Source organism: Mobula hypostoma, chromosome 24 (assembly GCF_963921235.1).
Source record: "Mobula hypostoma chromosome 24, sMobHyp1.1, whole genome shotgun sequence".
Classification (NCBI taxonomy): Eukaryota; Metazoa; Chordata; class Chondrichthyes; order Myliobatiformes; family Myliobatidae; genus Mobula; species Mobula hypostoma.
In genome coordinates this window covers 38,194,890-38,217,774 of record NC_086120.1, presented here as the reverse complement: position 1 = coordinate 38,217,774, position 22,885 = coordinate 38,194,890, and the positions used below count along the sequence as shown (strand labels likewise).

General features: G+C 41.0%; 1 protein-coding gene across 1 annotated transcript in view; it reads left to right on the top strand.

Annotated features, from left to right (window-relative positions):
• Positions 1-22,885, top strand: part of polrmt (polymerase (RNA) mitochondrial (DNA directed)) — an 87,870-nt gene that overhangs the window by 48,445 nt on the left and 16,540 nt on the right. The window contains exons 11-14 of the mRNA XM_063032688.1: positions 209-331; positions 12,144-12,266; positions 13,179-13,358; positions 18,886-18,972. Of these exons, the coding sequence (XP_062888758.1) occupies positions 209-331; positions 12,144-12,266; positions 13,179-13,358; positions 18,886-18,972 (513 nt within the window). The remainder of the gene's footprint in view (positions 1-208; positions 332-12,143; positions 12,267-13,178; positions 13,359-18,885; positions 18,973-22,885) is intronic.

Sequence of the window (22,885 nt, the reverse complement as noted above, 5' to 3'; positions counted from 1 at the left end):
GAATTAACAAGGCATTGCATGAAAATTAATGCTGTTTTAAATGAAGAATAGAATCTTTATTTTCACTGTAAAATTTTAATATATTTTCGATTTAAAAGGTTAAGTCTTTAAAATAAAGCAGGTAGAAATATCAGTATCATTTGCCTTTGATTAATGCTGTTTACATAAGATGATATGTTAGTGAATCTAAACTGTTTACTACCCTCAGGGGAGGAAGTGGTGGATGGATGCAGATGAGCCTTGGCAAGCTTTAGCATGTTGCACAGAGATAGCACATGCTGTGAGATCACCTGATCCGACTAAATATGTCTGTTATTTCCCAGTCCATCAGGTAAGTTCTAAAATATTTAGAAAAATATTCCTATATATACCTTGCACCTGCAGTAAACATTGATTTGACAAGATGATTACTTGCTTTGGAAGACTGAAGAACTGAAAACAAAATTAAATCCAAATTAGTTTCTTAGTTTGAACGTACAGTAGAGGAGCAGACCTTTGCACTTTGCATGTCTGCATTGATCGTGATGCCAACTAATCCCATGCTTCAACACAAGGTCTATATCAATTTCTAAACTATATTGAACATTAAGTAGATGTACAGTATTTCTAAGTGTTCCCATATTAGTTACTATTATTGCTGATTTCCTAACTATTTTTAACATGTTTTCACAGTAGTGTTAATACTCAAAATATTTATGTAATTTCCATGACATTATCTAAATGTGAGCATGCATAAAGAAGCTGCAATCTTGTATGATAAATTATGGTCTGAATGTTAAGTGCCCTTCCTTTAAATAGTGCAATAACTTTCTTCAATATTTTTGCCATCGTGTTAATTGGTATCACCTCTGTCATATTATCTCGAGCTTATCGTAATCTTTATAGATTTCGAGAAATTTGGAGATGAAAGAGATAGAGGGTATTAATTTTATAAGCCAAGTCCAAATAACTCATTCTACAAAATTATATTCAGTGCATGTTCTGTTTTTGTGGGGAAAAGGGGTTTTGGGGGTTGATGATTGGGATACCGTTCTTTTTTGTGCAGGGGAGGTGAGTTTGATGTTTCTGTCTGAATGACTTCCATGTTCTTTGTTTCGTGGCTGTCTGGAGAAGACCTATTTCAGGGTTGTATACAGATACATGCTTTGATAACAAATGAACCTTTGATGTTCAGGCAATAATAGCTGCTTTGAACTTTCAAGTCATGGTTCTTGTTAAAAGTAAAATTATAATTGAAGTGTTTGAGATGACATGGAATGATGTCTTAAATGTTGTCAGGTTATCTATCAGCACTGAAAATTTAGTGAGGGGAGATTCCTTTAGATTTTAATTACTGTTGGAGATGTTCTATCTGTTCTATCTTTCTTTATAATATCATCACATCTCTTCTATTCAAATGGTTCAAAGGAACATCTAAACAAGCCTGATGTATTTTGGAAACAAGTCCTGTGGACTGATTAAGTTAAAATAGAACTTTTTGGCCCCAATGAGCAGAGGTATGTTTGGAGAAAAAAGGGTGAAGAATTTCATGAAAAGAACACCTCTCCAACTGTTACGCACGGGGTGGATCGATCATGCTTTGGGCTTGTGTTGCAGCCAGTGGCATGGGGAACATTTACTAGTAGAGGGAAGAATGAATTCAGTTAAATACCAGCAAATTCTGGAAGCAAACATCACACCATCTGTAAAAAAGCTGAAGATGAAAAGAGGATGGCTTCTACAACAGATTAATGATCCTAAACACACCTCAAAATCCACAATGGACTACCTCAAGAAGTGCAAGCTGAAGGTTTTGCCATGGCCCTCACAGTCCCTGACCTAAACATCATCAAAAATCTGTGGATGGACCTCAAAAGAGCAGTGCATGCAAGATGCCCCAAGAATCTCACAGAACTAGAAGGTTTTTGCAAGGAAGAATGGGTGAAAATCCCCCAAACAAGAGTTGAAAGACTCTTAGCTGGCTGCAAAAAGCGTTTACAAGCTGTGATACTTGCCAAAGGGGGTGTTACTAAGTAATACCATGCAGGGTGCCCAAACTTTTGCTTCAGGCCCTTTTCCTTTTTTGTTATTTTGAAAGTGTAAAAGATGGAAATAAAGAAGTTTTCTTGCTTAAAATATTAAAGAAATGTGTCATCTTTAACTTTATGCCTTTTGGAAATCAGTTCATTGCTTAGCTATTCACAGTAACAGAAATTTTGACCAGGGGTGCCCAAGCTTTTGCATGCCACTGTAGCTGAAAGGAATTAAAGGAAGTATGAGTGAGGATTGTAGGTAATGGGTAAAGGCGTCTGTGCCTGACCCCAAAAATGTGTATGTCTGACTATGGATGTGCAGACTGCACACATGAATACGTGCACCTAACGTGTTCAATACTATTGGATCTCCATACCTCTGGATGAAGGACTTTGTCAGGTCCATGTGTTAGTTGTATTTAATGTTAAACTCCTCAACGTAAAATTTGGCATTTGGAACAGCACTCTGCCAGCACTCTGAACTCCAGCAGTGACAGATTAACCATTATTTTTCTATCACAGCTTGGGGAGCTCAAATACTGTCACTACTGGCATGAGGGAGACACAATAGGTAGGAGATGGCCAGCTGGAAAGGCAAACTGGAAGAGACACACCACCCTCATAGGATGTGCTATGCCATTATGACTGAACAAATTTGTCTTTCATCTCGGAAACTACACTGTGAGATGTAAGCATCTCATAGCCTAGTAGCGTTTTTGAACATGGGAACAGCTGAATGCAGTTATAAACATATACTGCCTAAGTCTGCAAGTTGTGGATGTGGCTCAGAAAAACAAATATCCTGTGCCATATCTCCAATGAGACAAACTGAAATACCTGGACCATATCAATGCCAAATTCAGAAAAGATGCTGTCTTCTGGCAAGGTGTGATTGGAAAGAAGAGCATACTAACTCTTAACAGACTTGTCTTTCTGGCAAAACTGTCAGAGCAGAGCTTTGTCATAGCCAACACGGTGTTTTCCAAAGAGATGAACACAAGATATTATAAGAACATACTGATCCAGGGACTGGCACCAGCTCTGGTTAGCTTATATCATCATTTGCACGAAAGGCTGTAAGCACACCATGGTTGTTACCAACGATTGATCCTAATCCATTCTGTTATCTCCATCAGCTGGCTGCAAAATAATAGATGCAATAGAAACCCTGTAGTCAGAAAAACAATTTAGAAAGCCTCAAAGGACCTGCAATAATAGATTTTCTCAGACAGATAACCTAAAAACACTCAACCAACTGGAGCTAACATGTCCACAGCACCTGACTGTTCTCTAGTCCATCACGATTAGTACATTTAAAGAGACACTTGACTTCTGTACCAGAAAATGTCAAGACTTCTTTGATGAGTCACGAAGAGATCTTGGAGCAAATTAACTCCAACTATACCAGCCCAAAGTAAAAGAAACACTTCCATGAGCAAGAGAAAACACATAAGATCAAGTAGTGGGTGAAAAACGTACAAGGGGTCCTTTAATAACCAAGATAATGCAAGATCTCTCTAATACCCATAATCAAGTGCACTCTTCAGAACCGTTGAGGTATATACAGTCCGAAGGCTGAAATACATAACAGTTACCATTTCTTCCCCAATACCCTTGGAGCCAACAATAGAAATGAACCTATCAGGAACAGAGGCCATCAGCCTTCAACAGAAGGAGCATTCATTCCACACACACTATCCGGTATAACCTCAGTGCCACTCCTAAATGGCAAGGAGTTGACTTTGAAAAGCTAAAAACCCTGTGATAAAAAGACCTGGGCAAGAGGTAGTATCTTTGCTGAAATTCTAAAACTTGACATAAGATAACTTCAGACACACATTTATAACCTCATTTCCCACATCTGTGAAAGGAGCAGATACATTAATAAATTTTCAAGAAAGTGGTCAAGTCTAAATGTAGTGACTAAGGGGATGCCTCCCTGTTCTGTATGGGTGGATTTTTCTGACCTTAAAAAAAAATCTTCAGACTCTGCCAATTGAGAAGGACTGCAGAGCATCTGGCTCAAACTTAATTGGCCATAAAATATTATCCCCATTTTACATCTGCTACATGATGGCATGTGAGGTATGATCTTAAGCAAAGAATCCACAGCAGACTCCATCTCTCTGCAAACTAGAGACCAAAGTGTTGGGAGAACTCAGTGGGTTAAGCAGTATATGAGGAAACAAATGTTTCGTTTCGAGATCATGTATCCATCCTGATGTCTCAAAAACACTCCAACTCTGCTTTGGGCAACTGGCATGGTAGTAGGACCTGCAGGGTGATCAGATTGGTGAAACCTGCAAAGGTACGTCCAGCCTGGGAAGCGTGGACAGCAGCCATCTGACCCATTGTTTGAATTACCAATAACATAATTCTCACCTGGGTTTCATTGAGAGAAAACATAAATATTCTGAATAATAATGCTAGGGAAGAAACACTGTCAGAAAAATGTCCTTATCCTGATTAAGGGTCTCCATCCCCAACGTCAACTCTATTCCTTTTTATTGATGCTGCCTGACCTACTAAGTTCATCCGCTATTTTGTGTGTGTTACTCTTATCCTGATTTGTTTCTTTTATCAATTAAGTTGCAATTTATCATTTGAAAGCTTTTAACTGTAACTACTACTATTTGGCAATTTTAAGTGTTTTAAAACAAATATACAGAAAGATGCAGTGATATCGAATCAGAAATTAATCATAAAATACCAATCCTGTCATTATAAAACTAGCAATTACAAGTTAAGGACGAAGTCCCTCAATAGGCTGTTATTCCTATTTGCTACTCTCTCTCACCAGAAATCCACTTCTGCACCATAGTAAATGAAAATCAAAAACAAAACTGCACAATCTGGACATCATTTCTGCTTTTGCCATTAAACCTTAATTTATTCTCTATCATAGGCATTGTTGCGGCAATTGAACGAATTCAAATTTCCTGACTTGTGTTGGGATTTGAACTCAGATCTGATTTATTACCCTGGCCCTTTGGATTTCTAGTAAAGTATCATAAATACTGTGCTGCCAATAGTGCAAATAAATCTCAAAATGTAATTGTAATAAACTGACGATAGAAGAGTCTTGCCAGAAATACTGGAGAGCCAAAACTCTGGCAAAGAATAGGGAACTGAAGGAATTATTTCTAGGGGAAAAGACAATTGCACTAGGGAAGTTGTGAGACTGAAGTGTTGGCTATAGAGTTAGGCTATCATCATTAAAAACTTCTATAAGATTCTGATATGGTTTCTGAGGAAAATGGGGAACCCAACATCAGTAATAGGGAAAATTCTGAAAATGAAGGCTGAGGAATAACAGAATGTCTAAAAATAAATAGGACTGTTCAGAAACAGCACACAGAAATGAAAGGAACATTGTGTTCAACTAATCTGTTGAATTTTGAGGATGTGATTTGTAAGATGGATAATGGACAACTAGTGGATGGCATGTATTCAGATTTTTAGAAGACTTGTGCAAAGGATCCTTACAGGAGGTTGATCATGCGATGGCAGAGGTTATGTACTAATTATTAGAATTAAAGAAAAGGGAAGTAATAATGGGTCATACTCATGTCAGTAGGCTGACAATTTGCGTATTAAAAGGATTGGTGCTTGGTCCCCAACTGTTGGTAAACATGTCAATGCTTCAGCTGAGAGCTTCAGATTATATTTCCAATCTGCTCATGATGCAAAGCTAGGTGAAACTGTGAGAAGGGAAGAAAATGTAATATGGCTTCAATGGGATCTGCACAGACTGATTGAGTGAGGGCATGGCAAATGGAATATAATGTTGGAAAATATAATGTCAGTGAATTCAATGCACTGAGCAGAAAGAGAAACAATTTTAAATAGTAATAGTTTGGGAAATGATGTTCAAAAGGACAGAAAGCTAAGATACAAGTGCATCAAACAATTCAGAAGGCAAATGGTATTATGAAGTGACTTGAGTACAAGTAAGTTTGTCATACTTTAAATATGCAGCATCATAAATAGACTACACTTGGGAATATTGTATGCAATTGTCCTTGTTTTAAAGAAATTATTGCCAAAGTAAGGTGATTTTTAAAAAAATACACACTAGTCTGGCTTCTAGATGACAGGTTTGTCTTGTGAGGAAAAAATTGAGCCTGTATTCCCTAGATGAAACAAAAACAAATTTTCAGAAAACTGCAGATACCAGGAAACAAAAATTAGAAAATGTTGAAATGCTGGACAGCTTTGTGGGTGGCACACAGAGGTGTAACTAGTAGAACCACTGCATCCTGTCAATCAAGATTTGAATAGCTCAGACGCAGCAGAAAGCAGCTGATTGGGCCGTCAAGGTCAGGTGACCAAACATTTTGAAAAGCTCAACAGATAAATAGAGGGATAGCTCAAGCGAAGCGGCCAGTGCGCGAGTGGGCCAGTGAAGGAGTGGAGCTTTCAGGCTTTGACTCGAGAGGCTTTGACGAGAAGAGGCAGAGGACAAGCTTGCTTGCGGTTAGTTTTTACAATGTCTCCTGAGATGGTGATGTGCCTCTCATGTGAGGTGTGGCAGTCTTGGGGGAACGCCCCTCCCCCACAGAGTCACATTTGCCAGAAGTGCATACGGCTGGGCGATCTGGAAGACCGTGTAAGGAATCAAGAGCAGCAGCTGGATGACCTTCGACTCATAAGGGAGAATGAGGCAGTCATAGATGAGAGCTACAGGGAGGTAGTCACACCTAGGCTGTCGGAAGCAGGTCGTTGGGTGACAGTCAGAGGGGGGAAAGCGAAGGTGAGCAGACAGGTAGTGCAGAGCACCCCTGTAGCCATTCCCCTGAATAATAAGTTTACCATCCTGGATACTGTTGGTGGGGACGACCGACCAGGTGTGAGCCACGGTGGCAGGGCCTCCGGCACTGAGTCTGACCCTGTGGTGCAGAAGGGTGGGATGGAGAAGAGGAGAGCTGGCGGCATTGGAGACTCTATAGTCAGGGGAGCAGACAGGAGATGTGGACGTGAGAAGGACACCCGCATGGTTTGTTGCCTCCTGGGTGCCAGGGTCCGGGATGTCTCTGACTGGGTGCACGACATCCTGGTACGAGAGGGAAAGCAACCAGAAGTCGTGATACATGTTGGGACCAACGACATAGGCAGGAAGAGGGATGAGGTCCTGAAGTGTGAGTTTCGGGAATTAGGCAGAAGGCTGAAGAACAGGACCTCAAGGGTGACGTTCTCAGGATTGCTGCCAGTGCTACGTGACAGAGATGGTAAGAATTGGAGGAGATGGCAGTTGAATGCATGGCTGAGGAGTTGGTGCAGGGAGCAGGGTTTTAGATTTTTAGATCATTGGGATCTCTTCTGGGGAAGGTGGGACCTGTACAGATTGGATGGGTTGCACCTGAACTTGAGGGGGAGCAATATCCTTGCAGGTAGGTTTGCTGGGATGGTTCGGGAGGGTTTAAACTAATTTGCAAGGGAGATGGGACCCAGAGCAATAGAGCAGTGAAAGAAGTGCATGGAGTAAAGCCAGATGTAACATACAGAGGGGCTTTGAGGAAAGAGAAGCAGAATAAACGGTGTAAAGACAGTAAGGTAGAAGGGCTGAAATGTGTGTACCTCAATGCAAGAAGCATCAGGAACAAAGATGATGAACTGAGAGCTTGGATACATACATGGAATACATGGAATTATAATGTAGTGGGCATTACAGAGACTTGGCTGGCACCAGGGCAGGAATGGATTCTCAATATTCCTGGATTTCAGTGCTTTAAAAGGGATAGAGAGGGCAGAAAAAGGGGAGGAGGGGTGGCATTACTGGTCAGGGATACTATTACAGCTACAGAAAGGGTGGGTAATGTAGCAGAATCTTCTTTTGAGTCAATATGGGTGGAAGTCAGGAACAGGAAGGGAGCAGTTACTCTACTGGGGGTATTCTATAGGCCCCCTGGTAGCAGCAGAGATACAGAGGAGCCGATTGGGAGGCAGATTATGGAAAGGTGCAAAAATAACAGGGTTGTTATCATGGGTGACTTTAACTTTCCTAATATTGATTGGCACCCGATTAGTTCCAAGGGTTTAGATGGGGCAGAATTTGTTAAGTGTGTCCAGGATGGATTCCTGTCACAGTATGCGGACAGGCCAACCAGGGGGAATGCCATACTAGATCTAGTACTAGGTAATGAACCGGGTCAGGTCACAGATCTCTCAGTGGGTGAGCATCTGGGGGACAGTGACCACCGCTCCCTGGCCTTTATAATTATCATGGAAAAGGACGGAATCAAAGAGGACAGGAAAATTTTTAATTGGGGAAAGGCAAATTATGAGGCTATAAGGCTAGAACTTGCGGTTGTGAATTGGGATGATGTTTTTGCAAGGAAATGTACTATGGACATGTGGTCGATGTTTAGAGATCTCTTGCGGGTGTAAGGGATAAATTTGTCCCAGTGAGGAAGATAAAGAATGGTAGGGTGAAGGAACCATGGGTGACAAGTGAGGTGGAAAATCTAGTCAGGTGGAAAAAGGCAGCATACATGAGGTTTAGGAAGCAAGGATCAGATGGGTCTATTGAGGAATATAGGGAAGCAAGAAAGGAGCTTAAGGGGCTGAGAAGAGCAAGAAGGGGGCATGAGAAGGCCTTGGCGAGTAGGGTAAAGGAAAACCCCAAGGCATTCTTCAATTATGTGAAGAAAAAAAGGATGACAGGAATGAAGGTAGGACCAATTAGAGATAAAGTTGGGAAGATGTGCCTGGAGGCTGTGGAAGTGAGCAAGGTCCTCAATGAATACTTCTCTTCGGTATTCACCAGTGAGAGGGAACTTGATGATGGTGAGGACAATATGAGTGAGGTTGATGTTCTGGAGCATGTTGATATTAAGGGAGAGGAGGTGTTGGAGTTGTTAAAATACATTGGGACAGATAAGTCCCCGGGGCCTGACGGAATATTCCCCAGGCTGCTCCACGAGGCGAGAGAAGAGATTGCTGAGCCTCTGGCTAGGATCTTTATGTCCTCGTTGTCCACGGGAATGGTACCGGAGGATTGGAGGGAGGCGAATGTTGTTCCCTTGTTCAAAAAAGGTAGTAGGGATAGTCCGGGTAATTATAGACCAGTGAGCCTTACGTCTGTGGTGGGAAAGCTGTTGGAAAAGATTTTTAGAGATAGGATCTATAGGCATTTAGGGAATCATGGTCTGATCAGGGACAGTCAGCATGGCTTTGTGAAGGGCAGATTGTGTCTAACAAGCCTGATAGAGTTCTTTGAGGAGGTGACCAGGCATATAGATGAGGGTAGTGTAGTGGATGTGATCTATATGGATTTTAGTAAGGCATTTGACAAGGTTCCGCACGGTAGGCTTATTCAGAAAGTTAGAAGGCATGGGATCCAGGGAAGTTTGGCCAGGTGGATTCAGAATTGGCTTGCCTGCAGAAGGCAGAGGGTGGTGGTGGAGGAGTACATTCAGATTGGAGGATTGTGACTAGTGGTGTCCCACAAGGATCTGTTCTGGGACCTCTACTTTTCCTGATTTTTATTAACGACCTGGATGTGAGGGTAGAAGGGTGGGTTGGCAAGTTTGCAGACGACACAAAGGTTGGTGGTGTTGTAGATAGTGTAGAGGATTGTCAAAGATTGCAGAGAGACATTGATAGGATGCAGAAGTGGGCTGAGAAGTGGCAGATGGAGTTCAACCCGGAGAAGTGTGAGGTGGTACACTTTGGAAGGACAAACTCCAAGGCAGAGTACAAAGTAAATGGCAGGATTCTTGGTAGTGTGGAGGAGCAGAGGGATCTCGGGGTACATGTCCACAGATCCCTGAAAGTTGCCTCGCAGGTGGATAGGGTGGTTAAGAAAGCTTATGGGGTGTTAGCTTTCATAAGTTGAGGGATAGAGTTTAAGAGTCGCGATGTAATGATGCAGCTCTATAAAACTCTGGTTAGGCCACACTTGGAGTACTGTGTCCAGTTCTGGTCACCTCACTATAGGAAGGATGTGGAAGCATTGGAAAGGGTACAGAGAAGATTTACCAGGATGCTGCCTGGTTTAGAAAGTATGCATTATGATCAGATATTAAGGGAGCTAGGGCTTTACTCTTTGGAGAGAAGGAGGATGAGAGGAGACATGATAGAGGTGTACAAGATAATAAGAGGAATAGGTAGAGTGGATAGCCAGCGCCTCTTCCCCAGGGCACCACTGCTCAATACAAGAGGACATGGCTTTAAGGTAAGGGGTGGGAAGTTCAAGGGGGATATTAGAGGAAGGTTTTTGACTCAGAGAGTGGTTGGTGCATGGAATGCACTGCCTGAGTCAGTGGTGGAGGCAGATACACTAGTGAAGTTTAAGAGACTACTAGACAGGTATATGGAGGAATCTAAGGTGGGGGCTTATATGGGAGGCAGGGTTTGAGGGCCGGCACAATATTGTGGGCCGAAGGGCCTGTACTGTGCTGTATTATTCTATGTTCTATGGTGCAAATGTGTTCTGTCTTGACTTGTCTCTGTGCAGTTTGCACATTCTTTCTTTATCCCTAAGGGTTTCCTCCAGTGTTCTGGTTTCATCCCATATCCATTACAAGTTGCCACCAGTATGTGATGAGTGGTCGCATCTGCAGAAATTGATGGGTTGAAGGCAGATTAAAATAGAATGAATATAGAATGAATGTAAATGGTTGTTTGATGATCAGCATGGACTTGTGGGCCAAAGTGCCTGTTTCCCTGTTGTTTAGCTCTAGGTCAGGCAGCATCTGTGACAAAGAGTGACAAAAATTACCTTCCAGGTCTTTAAATCCATTATTTTTCTCAAATTTTTTTCTCTTATGTTTATAGAGTTTAGAAGAATGAAAGGTAATCTTTGCACAAGTTTTACAGGACTCAGCAGGCTAGATGCAGAGAAGGATTAGTCTTAGAATGAAGGGTAGGCCACTTAGGACTGAGATGAGAAATTTCTTCATTGGATGATCATGAATCTTTGGCATTCTCTATCCCAGAGGGTTGCGAAGATTCGATTATTGAATACGTTCAAAATAGAAATTGATAGGTTCCAGACATTAAAGGAATCAAGAGGGCAGTGCATGAAAATGGAGCTAAGGCAGCAGAATGGCCATGATCTTGTCAGATGGCTGGAAAGACCAGATGGCCTGTTGATGCTCATAATTCTTAAAGTTTTGTATAATTCTGGAAAGTATTTACTTAAATTTTTATCCTGAAAAAGTATGTCAGTGTTGGTCTAGTACTAGCGGGTATTACTCAGAGGTGTTGGCCCAGATGGTGCTGATGAACAGCAGCACTTTGGACCAGAAGCACAGGCATTTACTACCTATCTGGATGGAAGCGATATCTTGGACTTGCCCACCATACGTGTTGCCAAATACAGAAGTCCTCTAGTTAATGACTGATTAGAAACAATGAGAATCCATGGCCCCATTGATTTCAATTATGAATTTTAAATCAGAGATGGTAAACAGATGTTATGGTTTAGTTTATGATTTTTAATTGGTCTTTTTGGATGTTTAGTGAATTGTTTTCAATAAATTATAATTAATACTTAGGAAACTTTTGAATTATTTAATTTTTATTACATTTTGAATTCCTTTAAAATCAGCTTTTGCAAATGACAGAGCTGAGAACAGGACTTCACTTGCTTTTAAAACTTTTGTTTTGGGGTTCATTGGTGTGTTACTTGACGTCCCACTGCTATTCAGACCTTGTCGTTGGTGTTCAAGATGCTTTAGGCCAATGGGAGTCATGTCCAGCCCGTACATATGACTAAGCCTTTGGGAGACCGGCAGGATGGATGTGTGCTACTGCAGAGCTGTGGTCAACATCTGCCATGGGGGAACTTAGTTGCAGGTCACATTTCCGTCTAGTGAACTATTCAAGTTGTGAAAAGTACTCAGGAACAGAACTCTGCTGTAACTTTTGGAGAATTTGTATCCAGTGCTAGTAACCACAGGGAGAATAAGTGGTAGGTTCTAAGCTGGAAAGATACAGACTTACAAACAGTTAGTCAATGATTTTGTGGCAGGTAAGTAAGCCAACTTTGTCAATAATGTTGATTTTTGTTTTCCTTTTAAATAGATGTTTTATTTGACATTCTTGGCATTTATAAACTTATTCTCTATAGTCTTGTGCAATAAAAATTCAATCTTAATTCATTGGAAATGCTTTATTATTTACCAGGACGGGTCTTGTAACGGTTTGCAACACTATGCTGCTCTAGGACGTGATGTAATTGGTGCAACCTCTGTGAACCTCATGCCCTGTGAGATACCACAGGATGTCTATAGTGGAGTGGCAGAGCAGGTAAGTGGGTGAGCTGAGAATGTGCCCTATGGGTGACCCGTTTGTCGTTCTCAGTTTTCTCTTCCTGTTGAGTGATGCAGTAGCAACATGCTGCCAAAGAGATCTGACAATCTGTCTACTACATTTTAATCTAGATAGAAGTAAAAGGATGTTAATATTACAAATCAGTGATAATATGTAATTGCATCTTTTGGAAATATTTAAAAAAATAAGTAGTATATAATTACTGATCAGCTTGTTTTCCCCATTATAAATTATTGATACTGTAGCAAGTCATTGTTATGTTAATATTAGATAATTAGAGTTATGTTCCATCAAAAGTGGAATTCAATTATTCCAAATTTTAGGTAGTTTTTGTAAGACTTCTAATGACATCCATGATCCTCTATTTAGTAGGGGTTTAGGAGATCAAAGGAAAAATGCATTACAACAAATGGCATTTAATGTAGTTTCCTTCATCGATGAAGAAATGTAAGCCATGCATAAAATGTAAGGAGACGTTTACTGATCGCGTGAAAATTGCTTCTTTCCATTGCTTTGAATAACTATTTCAAAAAGAATTATTCTTCTAATGGAGGACAAATCTTATATTAAAGCCCTACGTATGAAATAGAATATCAGGATGGCTCAAAAAAAGTAAATTGATTTGTCTTGCTTAACTCTTGAACTTGGCAAGCATTTCTTATCAGTTGTCTTTGGCACCATCTCTCTGCCTTGTTCTTTAGAAGGTACTTCATAAAGCCTGTCTTGGCCAGGTTTTTAGTCAGATGTGCAAATATCTCCACGAGCAGCTGGGAATCTGTTTCGTATTTTTTTTTCTGAAGTGCCTTGGGATATTTTGCAATACTACAGATTGTTGAGCATATTTTCCTGTGGTATGTTATTTAATCAGCTTGAGTTTTTTCTCCTCAGGTTGAAGAATTTAGAAAAAGGGATGCCGAAAAAAATGTAAAGGTTGCTCAAGTGTTAGAAGGTTTCATTTGTCGTAAAGTCGTGAAACAGACTGTGATGACTGTGGTATATGGTGTGACACAGTTTGGTGGGCGCCTCCAGATTGAAAAAAGGTTGAAGGAGATTGAAGATTTTCCAAAGGTATTAAGAATGTAATGGTTTTATGTTCATGAGCAAAGTCTTGGCATTTATTTCATTTTTCCTCCAGTGTAAGAACAAACATTTCTACAAACTGAAACTGATTTTATAGACAAATGATTTCACAATGGATGAATCTATACACACATTCCGGATTTTGTTGTCCTGCATATTATTAGAGATTATATGACAGTGATTAGCTTTAATTGTCATACGTACTTCGAAACATTGAATCATGCAGTGGAATGTGTGTCATTTGCATCAGTGACCAACAGTCTAAGGATGTGCTGGGGGCAATCCACAAGATGTCACCATGCTTCCTGCATCAATATACCATGCCCACAATTTTCTAACCCGTACTTCTTTTGGAATGTGGATGGAAACCGGAGCTCCCAGAGGAAACCTGTGCAATCACATACAGGTTCCTTACGGACAGCGATGGGAATTAACCCTAATTGCTGACGCTGTAAAGCGTTATGCTAACCGCTACATTACCATACAGCCTTACATGGTGTAAAGCTTCATATGCTGAAAGTTGGAAGTATTTAGATCTTGGAAGTACAGTTGGCCCTCCTTATCCGTAGGTTCAGCATGCGCGGGTTCAACCAACCGCGGATTGGGAAAACCCAGAAGTCCAGCACTTGGTGTTTGAGCATGTCAGACTTTTTTTTCTTGTCATTATTCCCTAAACAATACAGTATAACAACTATTTACATAGCATTTACTTTGTATTCGGTATTATAAGTAAGTCAGAACAGGTACATCCGGTATTATTTAGCATCAGTTAGTCAAACGTTTGTCTTAGTATACAGTATATATTTTACCTTTCTATGTATATAAAACACTTAAGAAACATATGTATTTCTATAATTAAACCACTGTGTTGCTTAGTAATAATTATAGCTTTCATCGGGGCAGGGCCTTTCACATGCTCCATTATTCTCACTGTATCCTCTAAAATTGTTCCGATCGTTGACTGTAGCCTAACGCTTTTCCGATGACCGGTAGCGTTTCACCTCTTTCCGTTCGCTTTATTATTTCAACTTTATTTTCAGTCGTGATTGTTTTCCGTCAATGGAACAGAAGCCGTGGGCGGCTGGTCCCGAGCTCCGCCGGGTCCTAAAGTCCACCACACTGAGACAGGTTAAATAAGGGACTTGAGCATCCGCCTTTTTTGGTACCCGCAGGGGGTCCCGGAACCAATCCCCTGCAGATAAGGAGGGCCGACTGTGTTTAGAGCAGTACATAAATAGGAAAATGCTCTTTCTTAAATTAAAAGTGAGAAATATAGTACACAGGAATATAAAAGGGAAAAAAAGCAAAAAAGGTTGTGAATTTTAATGCAAAACCAAAACACATGCAAATGTTCGACAAACTAATCAACATCTGAGAGAAATAAAATTCTGCTACTGCAGTCAACTTCAGTTTGAACCTAATAATTATTGAACCTTCAGACTTGTGGAATGCTGCTTGGATTTTTAATAAGAGTTTTGGGTTTCAAAGTAGAATTTCTAAGAAGTCTCAGCTTTAATGAAAGTAAACGAAGTAGTTGGGTAATATAGTTTAAAAGAGTCCATAAACCCATGCTGATTTTTAGCATCCTGAAAAATGAAATATAAATGATCTGAAAAGAAATTTGTTCTTATAAATCAGATGTATCCATGCTTGCTACATCAAACATAAATTGCTCAAATCTATCAATGAGATATTGTTATAGCAGATAATGATCATAAAGGTATTAATTATGATGGTAATATTTCCTTTACAAGATAAATTTTAATCTGAATTAACTTTGAATATGAAGAGTAAAAGCTTTCTAAATTGTAATTATGAGAGTTGTAATCATTCTCAGTTGTGATGCCCAGAGGAATAATCTAATAATCAGCCACCAAAATACATTGACTTTCAACTGAATGAATTTCCTTCCGGTTAAGATGGCACCTACATGCAACGCTCCTTTGGTTGCCATCTTTTGAATAGATCATGAAACCATATATTTCACTTCTTTTTATGTCTTTTACATTTGTTTTTCGTCTTGATTGTGATTCTGGAACTGTTGGAGCCTGTGATTTGCAGTTTGGAGATCACTTAGATGTTTCAGCGCTCCGCAGTTTCCGAGAGGATTTCAGAAGGCTTAGGCAGTGTGAGCGAACTTCATGGCGAGAAGGCTGCGAGATGGGGCACAAGCCAATGTTCAACTCCATTTCGCTGATTAAAGCTTCCATTGTTTGCCAATTAAAGCAACAAGGGAGATTGAAAAATCAAGGCAAGTGCGGATGGTGAGCGCCGGCTGCCTGTCTTTTCATCACTGGTGGGATCGCTGTGCTACGGAGAGGGGAGACTGCCTTTTGATCACTGGTGGGATTGCTTGAGCTCCAGGCCCCAAGGCAGAACTGTGAATTCCACGAGCAGAGAAAAGCCTCAGGCAGCAGAAGCTGTGGACTCGCCAGCGGAACACCTTGAAGACTTTTGCATGCTCGAGTTACTCATTGTCTCTCAGTTACTCATTGCCTTTATTGTCAAGCCAACACATTATTTATGAGAATTTTCACTGTTTGTTACTAGGTAATGACTTTTTGCTCTCAATATAGTATCACTGAGCCAGTTATAGGTGTAATTGAAATGAACCAAACAGATAGTTTGAGCAGTTCATAATTAAGCAAAGGGTAAGAATTCTAGAGATATAGATAAAGGATGAAAATTCAAAATAGTGAGTGAAGAGAATTCATAACCACTAATGTGCTTGTACATTTCTCATCTATATTTTCACATAATTCAATGTCCCATAAAGCACCATTTGTGTGATCTCTGTTTAACTCTTACTTTACCAGACTATTAAAATAGATATCATTCAGGATAAAAAGCTGGAAGACAAACAAGAGAAAATCTGCAGATGCTGGAAATCGAAGTAATACACACAAAATGCTGGAGGAATTTAGCAGGCCAGGCAGCATCTATGGAAAAGGGTAAACAGTTGACGTTTCGAGCCGAAACCCTTCATCAGGACTGGAAAAAATAGATCTGAAGTCAGATTAAGAAGGTGGGGCAAGGAGAGGAAGAAGTACGGTGCTCCCAATGTGGCCTCCAGTATATTGGTGAGACCCGATGTAGATTGGGAGATCGCTTCACTGAGTACCTATGCTCCCATCCGCCGAAAAAAAGTGAGCAACACACACAAAAGTCTTTCAAATCTCTTACTAACTCTTCCTTCAGTTAGTCCAGACGAAGGGTCTCGGCCTGAAACGTCGACTGTACCTCTTCCTAGAGATGCTGCCTGGCCTGCTGCGTTCACCAGCAACTTTGATGTGTGTTGCTTGAATTTCCAGCATCTGCTGTATTCCTGTTGTTTGCGTTTTCAAAAAAAGTGAGATCTGGTGGCCACCCAATTCAATTCTACTTCCAATTCCCATTCTGACGTGTCAGTCCTTGCCTTCCCTACTGCTGCGATGGGGCCACACACAGGTTGGAGCAACAACACCTTATACTCCATCTGTGTAGCCTCCAGCCTGATGACATGAACATCGATTTCTTGAACTTCTGGTAATTGTCGTTCCCTCCCCCCCCCACCATTCCCATTTCCCTCTCTCACCTTATCTCCTTACTTGCCTATCACCTCCCTGGGGTGCTCCTCCTCCTTCCCTTTCATCCATGGCTTTCTGTCCTCTCCTATCAGATTCCCCCTTCTCCAGCCCTTTATCTCCTTCACCAATCGACTTCCCAGCACTTCACTTTATCGCTCCCCACTCTCAATTTCATCTATCACCTACTACCATGTACTTCTTCCTCTCCACCCCTACCTTTGTAAGTTGACTTCTAATCTTTTTTTTCAATCCTGATGAAGGGTCTCTGTCTGAAACGTCGACTTTTTACTCTTTTCCATAGATGCTGCCTGGCCTGTTGAGTTCCTCCAGTAGTTTGTGTGTATAAGCTGCAAGGCAAATCAGATTTCAAAACCCTCGGACCGTTTGTATTATTCTATTCTTCTTTTCAAGGTTCCCTTGTGGAATGGAGGGTTATATATCTTGTATTTTTTTTTCTTTATTTTTCCAGTCTTTTCTAGAAAGGGTATTAAAATAAGAAATTGCTCCAAAAATAAAGCATGTTTCTGACATTGTTATATAGATGCCACGGTAGCATAGCGGTTAGTGCAATGCTATTACAGCTTAGGGCATCCCAGAGCTTGGAGTTCAATTCTGGCGCCATTTTGTAAGGAGTGTCTGTACGTCCTGTCCGTAGAATGCGTATGTTTTCTCCAGGTCCCCCCACAGCCCAAAGAAGTACCAGAGATCTGAATAGGTCATTGTAAATTGTCCCATGATTAGGTCAGGGTTAATCAGGTTTGTCGGGGGATGTGTCTTGAAGGGCCTACAGCCTATTCCACACTGTGTCACTAAATCAATAAGAGCCAATTTCATATAAAAATTAGAAATCTATTTTAGTCAAAAGTAATACTTCAAAACAAAGGTGTTTTGATTCTAAAAATAGCTTTTGATGTACTATGCACAAAGCAACATCAACCACTTGCATATATGCCTGTCTCAACCTCAGTAAAATATTTTGACATTAATTCCAAAGGACTGTGGAGCACACTGCTCAAATTTAGTTGCCTGGAAGCTGTGATCCTAACCAACTCTTCACAACAGAACCAATCTGAATGCAGGTCAGTGTCGAGTAAAACTGCATCATCGCCTGTGACAGTTATTGTTCACCTCAGTTCTTAAACCCCAATTGCATCTGATTGCAGAACTGCGTACAGCAAGCATCAGAGGGATTACCAACACTACCTCCAGTCCACCAGCTACTATTTCTGTCATTGAGGTCCAGTAACATTTGGTTGATTGTATTAGTTAAGCAATGACATTTGTATACCGGACACTAGACTTCAGCTCTGTCCAAAGCCTTTCTCTGTTAACATGGTAATTTGGTCCACTCAAAGATGCAACATTTTCTTCAGAAGTTGCAAAAACCTGAGTGACAGTCAGGAATCCCTGGCCCATTCAAAGACGGAAGACAAATTGAGCATCACATAGAGGGCCTTGTCCCCATGTGTCAGAAGCACATGAAGCCCAGTGTAAACAGCAGAAGGAACCCATTGCCTCACAAACTATGAACCTGTAGGTCTTTTCAGGTATCAGCTGGCTTACCTCAGGTGGAGTGTGGGGCTCCAGCTCAGCCCAATATGTCAGATCCCACAGAACTGGAGTAGAAACAGCTCATTCTCCAGGCACTGTGTAAGAGAAATAGCCTATAAAAATATAACACTTTATCTTGTGTGCAACACCTACATTGTATAACTAAAATGCAATTAAATTTTTATTTGTATGTTTTATCCTCAAAACAAAATGTCTTTTATTAAATTCATGGTGGGGAAATTCCATTTGTTAAATAATATCAAATGGCTAATTCTTTACATTCCTTTAATAGTGATGGGTCTCCAGTGTGTACTTCACAGGACTTTTGTTCTATGTACTGACTTCAATATTGAAAGTGCAAAATTAATTACAATAATTGTATTTAATTTAATTTTCAGGAATATGTGTGGGATGCTTCATATTACTTGGTGCACCAAGTGTTTAACAGCTTAAAGGAGATGTTTACTGGTACCAGGGAAATTCAGGTAATTTCACTAAATACAGTTATATTGATAACTATGATCAGTTCTAAACAATAAGCAAATATATCAATATGGAAGATAAATGTTTTAACATTTTAGCATGTACATTGACTTTGACTTTGTCGCTTGATTGAACTTGATATTTAATCAAAAATGTAAGTATTTCTTTTTTAAAAACTGCTTTCTTGATAGAATTATTTCTGTTAAATAATGTAAAAGCTAGAAACGAAACAGCTCTTAAATTCAGTTTTGTTAGGAGTGAACTTCTTTTCCAAATTAGGTAACTTATTCATAATTTTGACGCTGAGTATTCATGATCTATTTGGAAGTATATGATCATACTGTTTGGTTCTGTTTGAGCTATAATATTGTGTCTTGAGCTCCTCTGTCAGTTTTTGCTTGGAGCAATTTTTGAAGATAAGAATCAGATATAATATCACTAGCATAAGTTGTGAAATTTGTTAACTTTGCAGCTGTGCAACAATAAGTGTTTTAAAATCCTGCATTTGTGTGTGTGTGTATGTATATTAAATAGTTAAAATAAGTAGTGCAAGAACAGAAATATTAAGAAGTAGTGAGGTAATGTTCATGAGTTAAATGTCAATTTCGAGATTGGATGACAAAACATTAGACTTGTTTGTTCTTTATATACCATGTTGTATGACGAAGGCGATTGTGGTCTTTCCAAGGACAATCGTGGTCATGGCAATTTTTTTTCAGCATTGCCTTTTTCTGGGCAGTGTCTTTACAAGGCAGGTGAACCCAGCCAATATCAATACTCTTCAGACATCGTCTGCCTGGCGTCAGTGGTCGCATAACCAGGACTTGTGGTATGCACCGCTGCTCATGTGATGAATCCACCACCTGCTCCCACGGCTTCACACGATTCTGATTGGGGGTGGTGTGGCGGAGCTAAGCAGGTTGCCTCACCTTGCCCAAGGGTGATCTGCAGGCTAGCAAAGGGAAGGAGCACCTTGCACCTCATTTGGGAAAGACATCTCCACCCTTCCATCCGGTAGTGTTTAGATTACTCTTGTATTATTCTGGACAGTTCTGCTTGTCACACTGCAGGAAGGATGGGATAACAATAGAGTCATAGAACATGTACAGAACACTACAGCACAGTACAGGCCCTTTGACCCAGGATGTTGTGCTGATCTTTTAACTTACTCTAAGATCAATCTAACTCTTCTCTCCTGAAGAGATGTGGCAGAATGTTTTCTGGAATGGAGGAGTTGTTAGAAGAAGAGATTAGATATGCTGTGTTTATTCTCACTGAAATATAGGAAGCTGAAGAGTGATTTATAAAGTTATGAGGGGCATGGAAAAGGTAGATACAATCACATCTACCCAGGGCAGGGAAGCCTGGAATGAGAAAGCACAACTTTAAGAGAGGTGAAATTGAAGGGATATCTAAAGGGAAAGTGCACCACACAAAGGGTGGTGGAGTATCTGGAATTCGGTGTCAGAAGTTGTAAAGATTAGGTTATTTGTCACATGTACGTAGAAACACCTTGTGGATTGCATCCTTCACATTAATGACAAACACAGACCGAGGATGTACTAGGAGCAGCCTGCAAGTGTTGCCATGCTTCTGGTGCCAACGTAACCTGTCTACAACTTGCTAATCTGTACGTCTTTGGAATGTGGGAAGAAATTAGAGCACCAGGGAAACCCATGCAATCATGTGGAGAACGTACAAACTCCTCACAGACAGTGGGAATTGAAATCCAATCGCTGGCATTATAAAGCATTATGCTAATCACTGTGCCACCCCCAGGTAGTGGAGGGAGATACAAATACAATATTGGACTACTACTACTACGTCGACTCAGGCCTAGGAGGCTAGCGTCGGGCAGGATGACGGACTCTCCACTTCTCCTTCTCCCTCATCAGTGTGTTCAGTTCATCTACATTAGCCGCGCCACTATCTTCTTGGAGCGTGTTGACCATAGTCTTGGGAGGGCGCCCAGGGTTCATCCTTCCGTGCTTGGGCTCCCATATGATGACTAGGCTGGCAGGTAGCTCGGGGTGGCGTAGACAGGACCCCGCTAGTTGCAGTCTTCTCGCCTCGATTTTAGTGGAGAGCATCGGTAGGTTGTTATAGAGCTCAACGTTTGTCATGTGCTATTGCCAACTCACATCAAGAGCCATCCGGAGCATTCGTGTATAGCAGCCATCTAAAGACTTTCGCATCGTCTTGGTCTGTGTCCACGTCTCACATCCGTACGTGAGAATGGACTCTATGACTGCTATGAAGTTCCTCTTTTTAAGCCCTCTGGTCAGTTCGACTTCCAGATTTCCTTCATGTCGTTCATAGCCCTCCACGCCAGTGCCTTCTGTATCTTTATGTCCTTCTCCGAACTCATCATTCTTGACCCGAGCTACTTGTAGTCAAAGGCTTTCTTAATGGTATCATTCTCTACGGTCTTGAGAGTATCTTCATTGCAGTTAAATGCCATGTACTCTGTCTTTTTAGCGTTTAGGCGAAGTCCAACTTTATTGCATTCTATTTCACTTTTGTCAGTAGCTGCTGTGCTTCCTCCATCTGGTCAGAGAGCAGGACTATGTCATCTGCAAAATCGAGATCTGTGAGTGTAACTGGTCTGACCCTTTTGGTTCACCCTGGCTTTATGGTAAAACCAAGCTTGTCATGATCTTTGGTAACTTGACACAGAGCATAATCAAGGACGATTATAAAGATGTAGGGTGCCAGAGTGTCTCCTTGCAGCACACCAGCTAGGAGCTCGAACACTGCTGTTTCTCCGTCTGGTGATACAACTTTCGCCATGGTTTTGGTATAGCTGGACTCTATTGCTCTCAGTAGATGGTCTGGCACTCCGTAAGCTTTCAGGATCTTCAGCATTTTACCTCGGTGAATGAGTCAAAAGCTTTGCGAAAATCGATGTAATTAAGCATGGCTGGTAGGTTGTTCTTCTTGACTTCCTCGATGATCCTACGGAGAGCAAGTATTTGCATTACTGTTGTGCGCTTCTGCCGAAAACCATTCTGATTGAATCTTAGCTTAGGGTCAATGGTGGTGCGAATTCTGTTCAAGATGATTATCCGATTGTATAACTTTGCTAAGATGCAGGTCAAGCTGATACCGCGGTAGTTATCTGTCTTTGTGAGGGATCCAGATTTGGGGGCTGGGATAATGTTTGAGAGTGACCACTGTTCTGGTTTGTCACCTTTCATCAGTGCTGTATTACATATGTCCAGCAAGATGTCATCCAGGTCGCAGTTCTTCAGGGCATCTGGTGGTATCCCATCTGGTCCAGTGCTCCTGCCTTGTCTGAGTGCATATTTAGCCTTCTTCAGTTCCTCAATGGTGAATGGGCCGTCATCGATGTCGACTTGCGTTAGTATCGTGGGTACTACCTGTCTCGGGTCGGGTTGTCAGCGACTCAACCGGCACACCCCCGGTGCACTTCGATTAACCAGGGAGGAGGGCGTGTAGGTAGCCAGCAGGACTAAACACAAAACCTGTCAAAGGGCGGATGAACTCTTTGTGAGTCAACGGCCACCTACTGTCTGTGTGAGGAGTGACGCGCCACACAGTCTTTCGTTTCGCGCCTTGTAAGGCATTTTGATGATATTTGGACAGGAAAGGCATAATGCAGGCAAATGGGGTCAGCTTAGAGAGGCATCGCCTCTGACCTGGCTGAGATGAGCTAAAAATCCTCGTTTCTGTGTTGCATGTTTCTATGAGTCTATAAGATGTTGTTAACAATCCACCACCTAGTTTGTGCATTCTGAAAATCACTAACAATGTTAAAAAAAAAGCAATATTCACTTCCTTTTAAAAAAAATATATATATGTATGTATATTTGCATATAATCCTTTCCAAATTGCCTCATTGCCATAGTGCTTGCCAATACAACCAAATTCTTTTAGGAATCCAAACATTTAGTC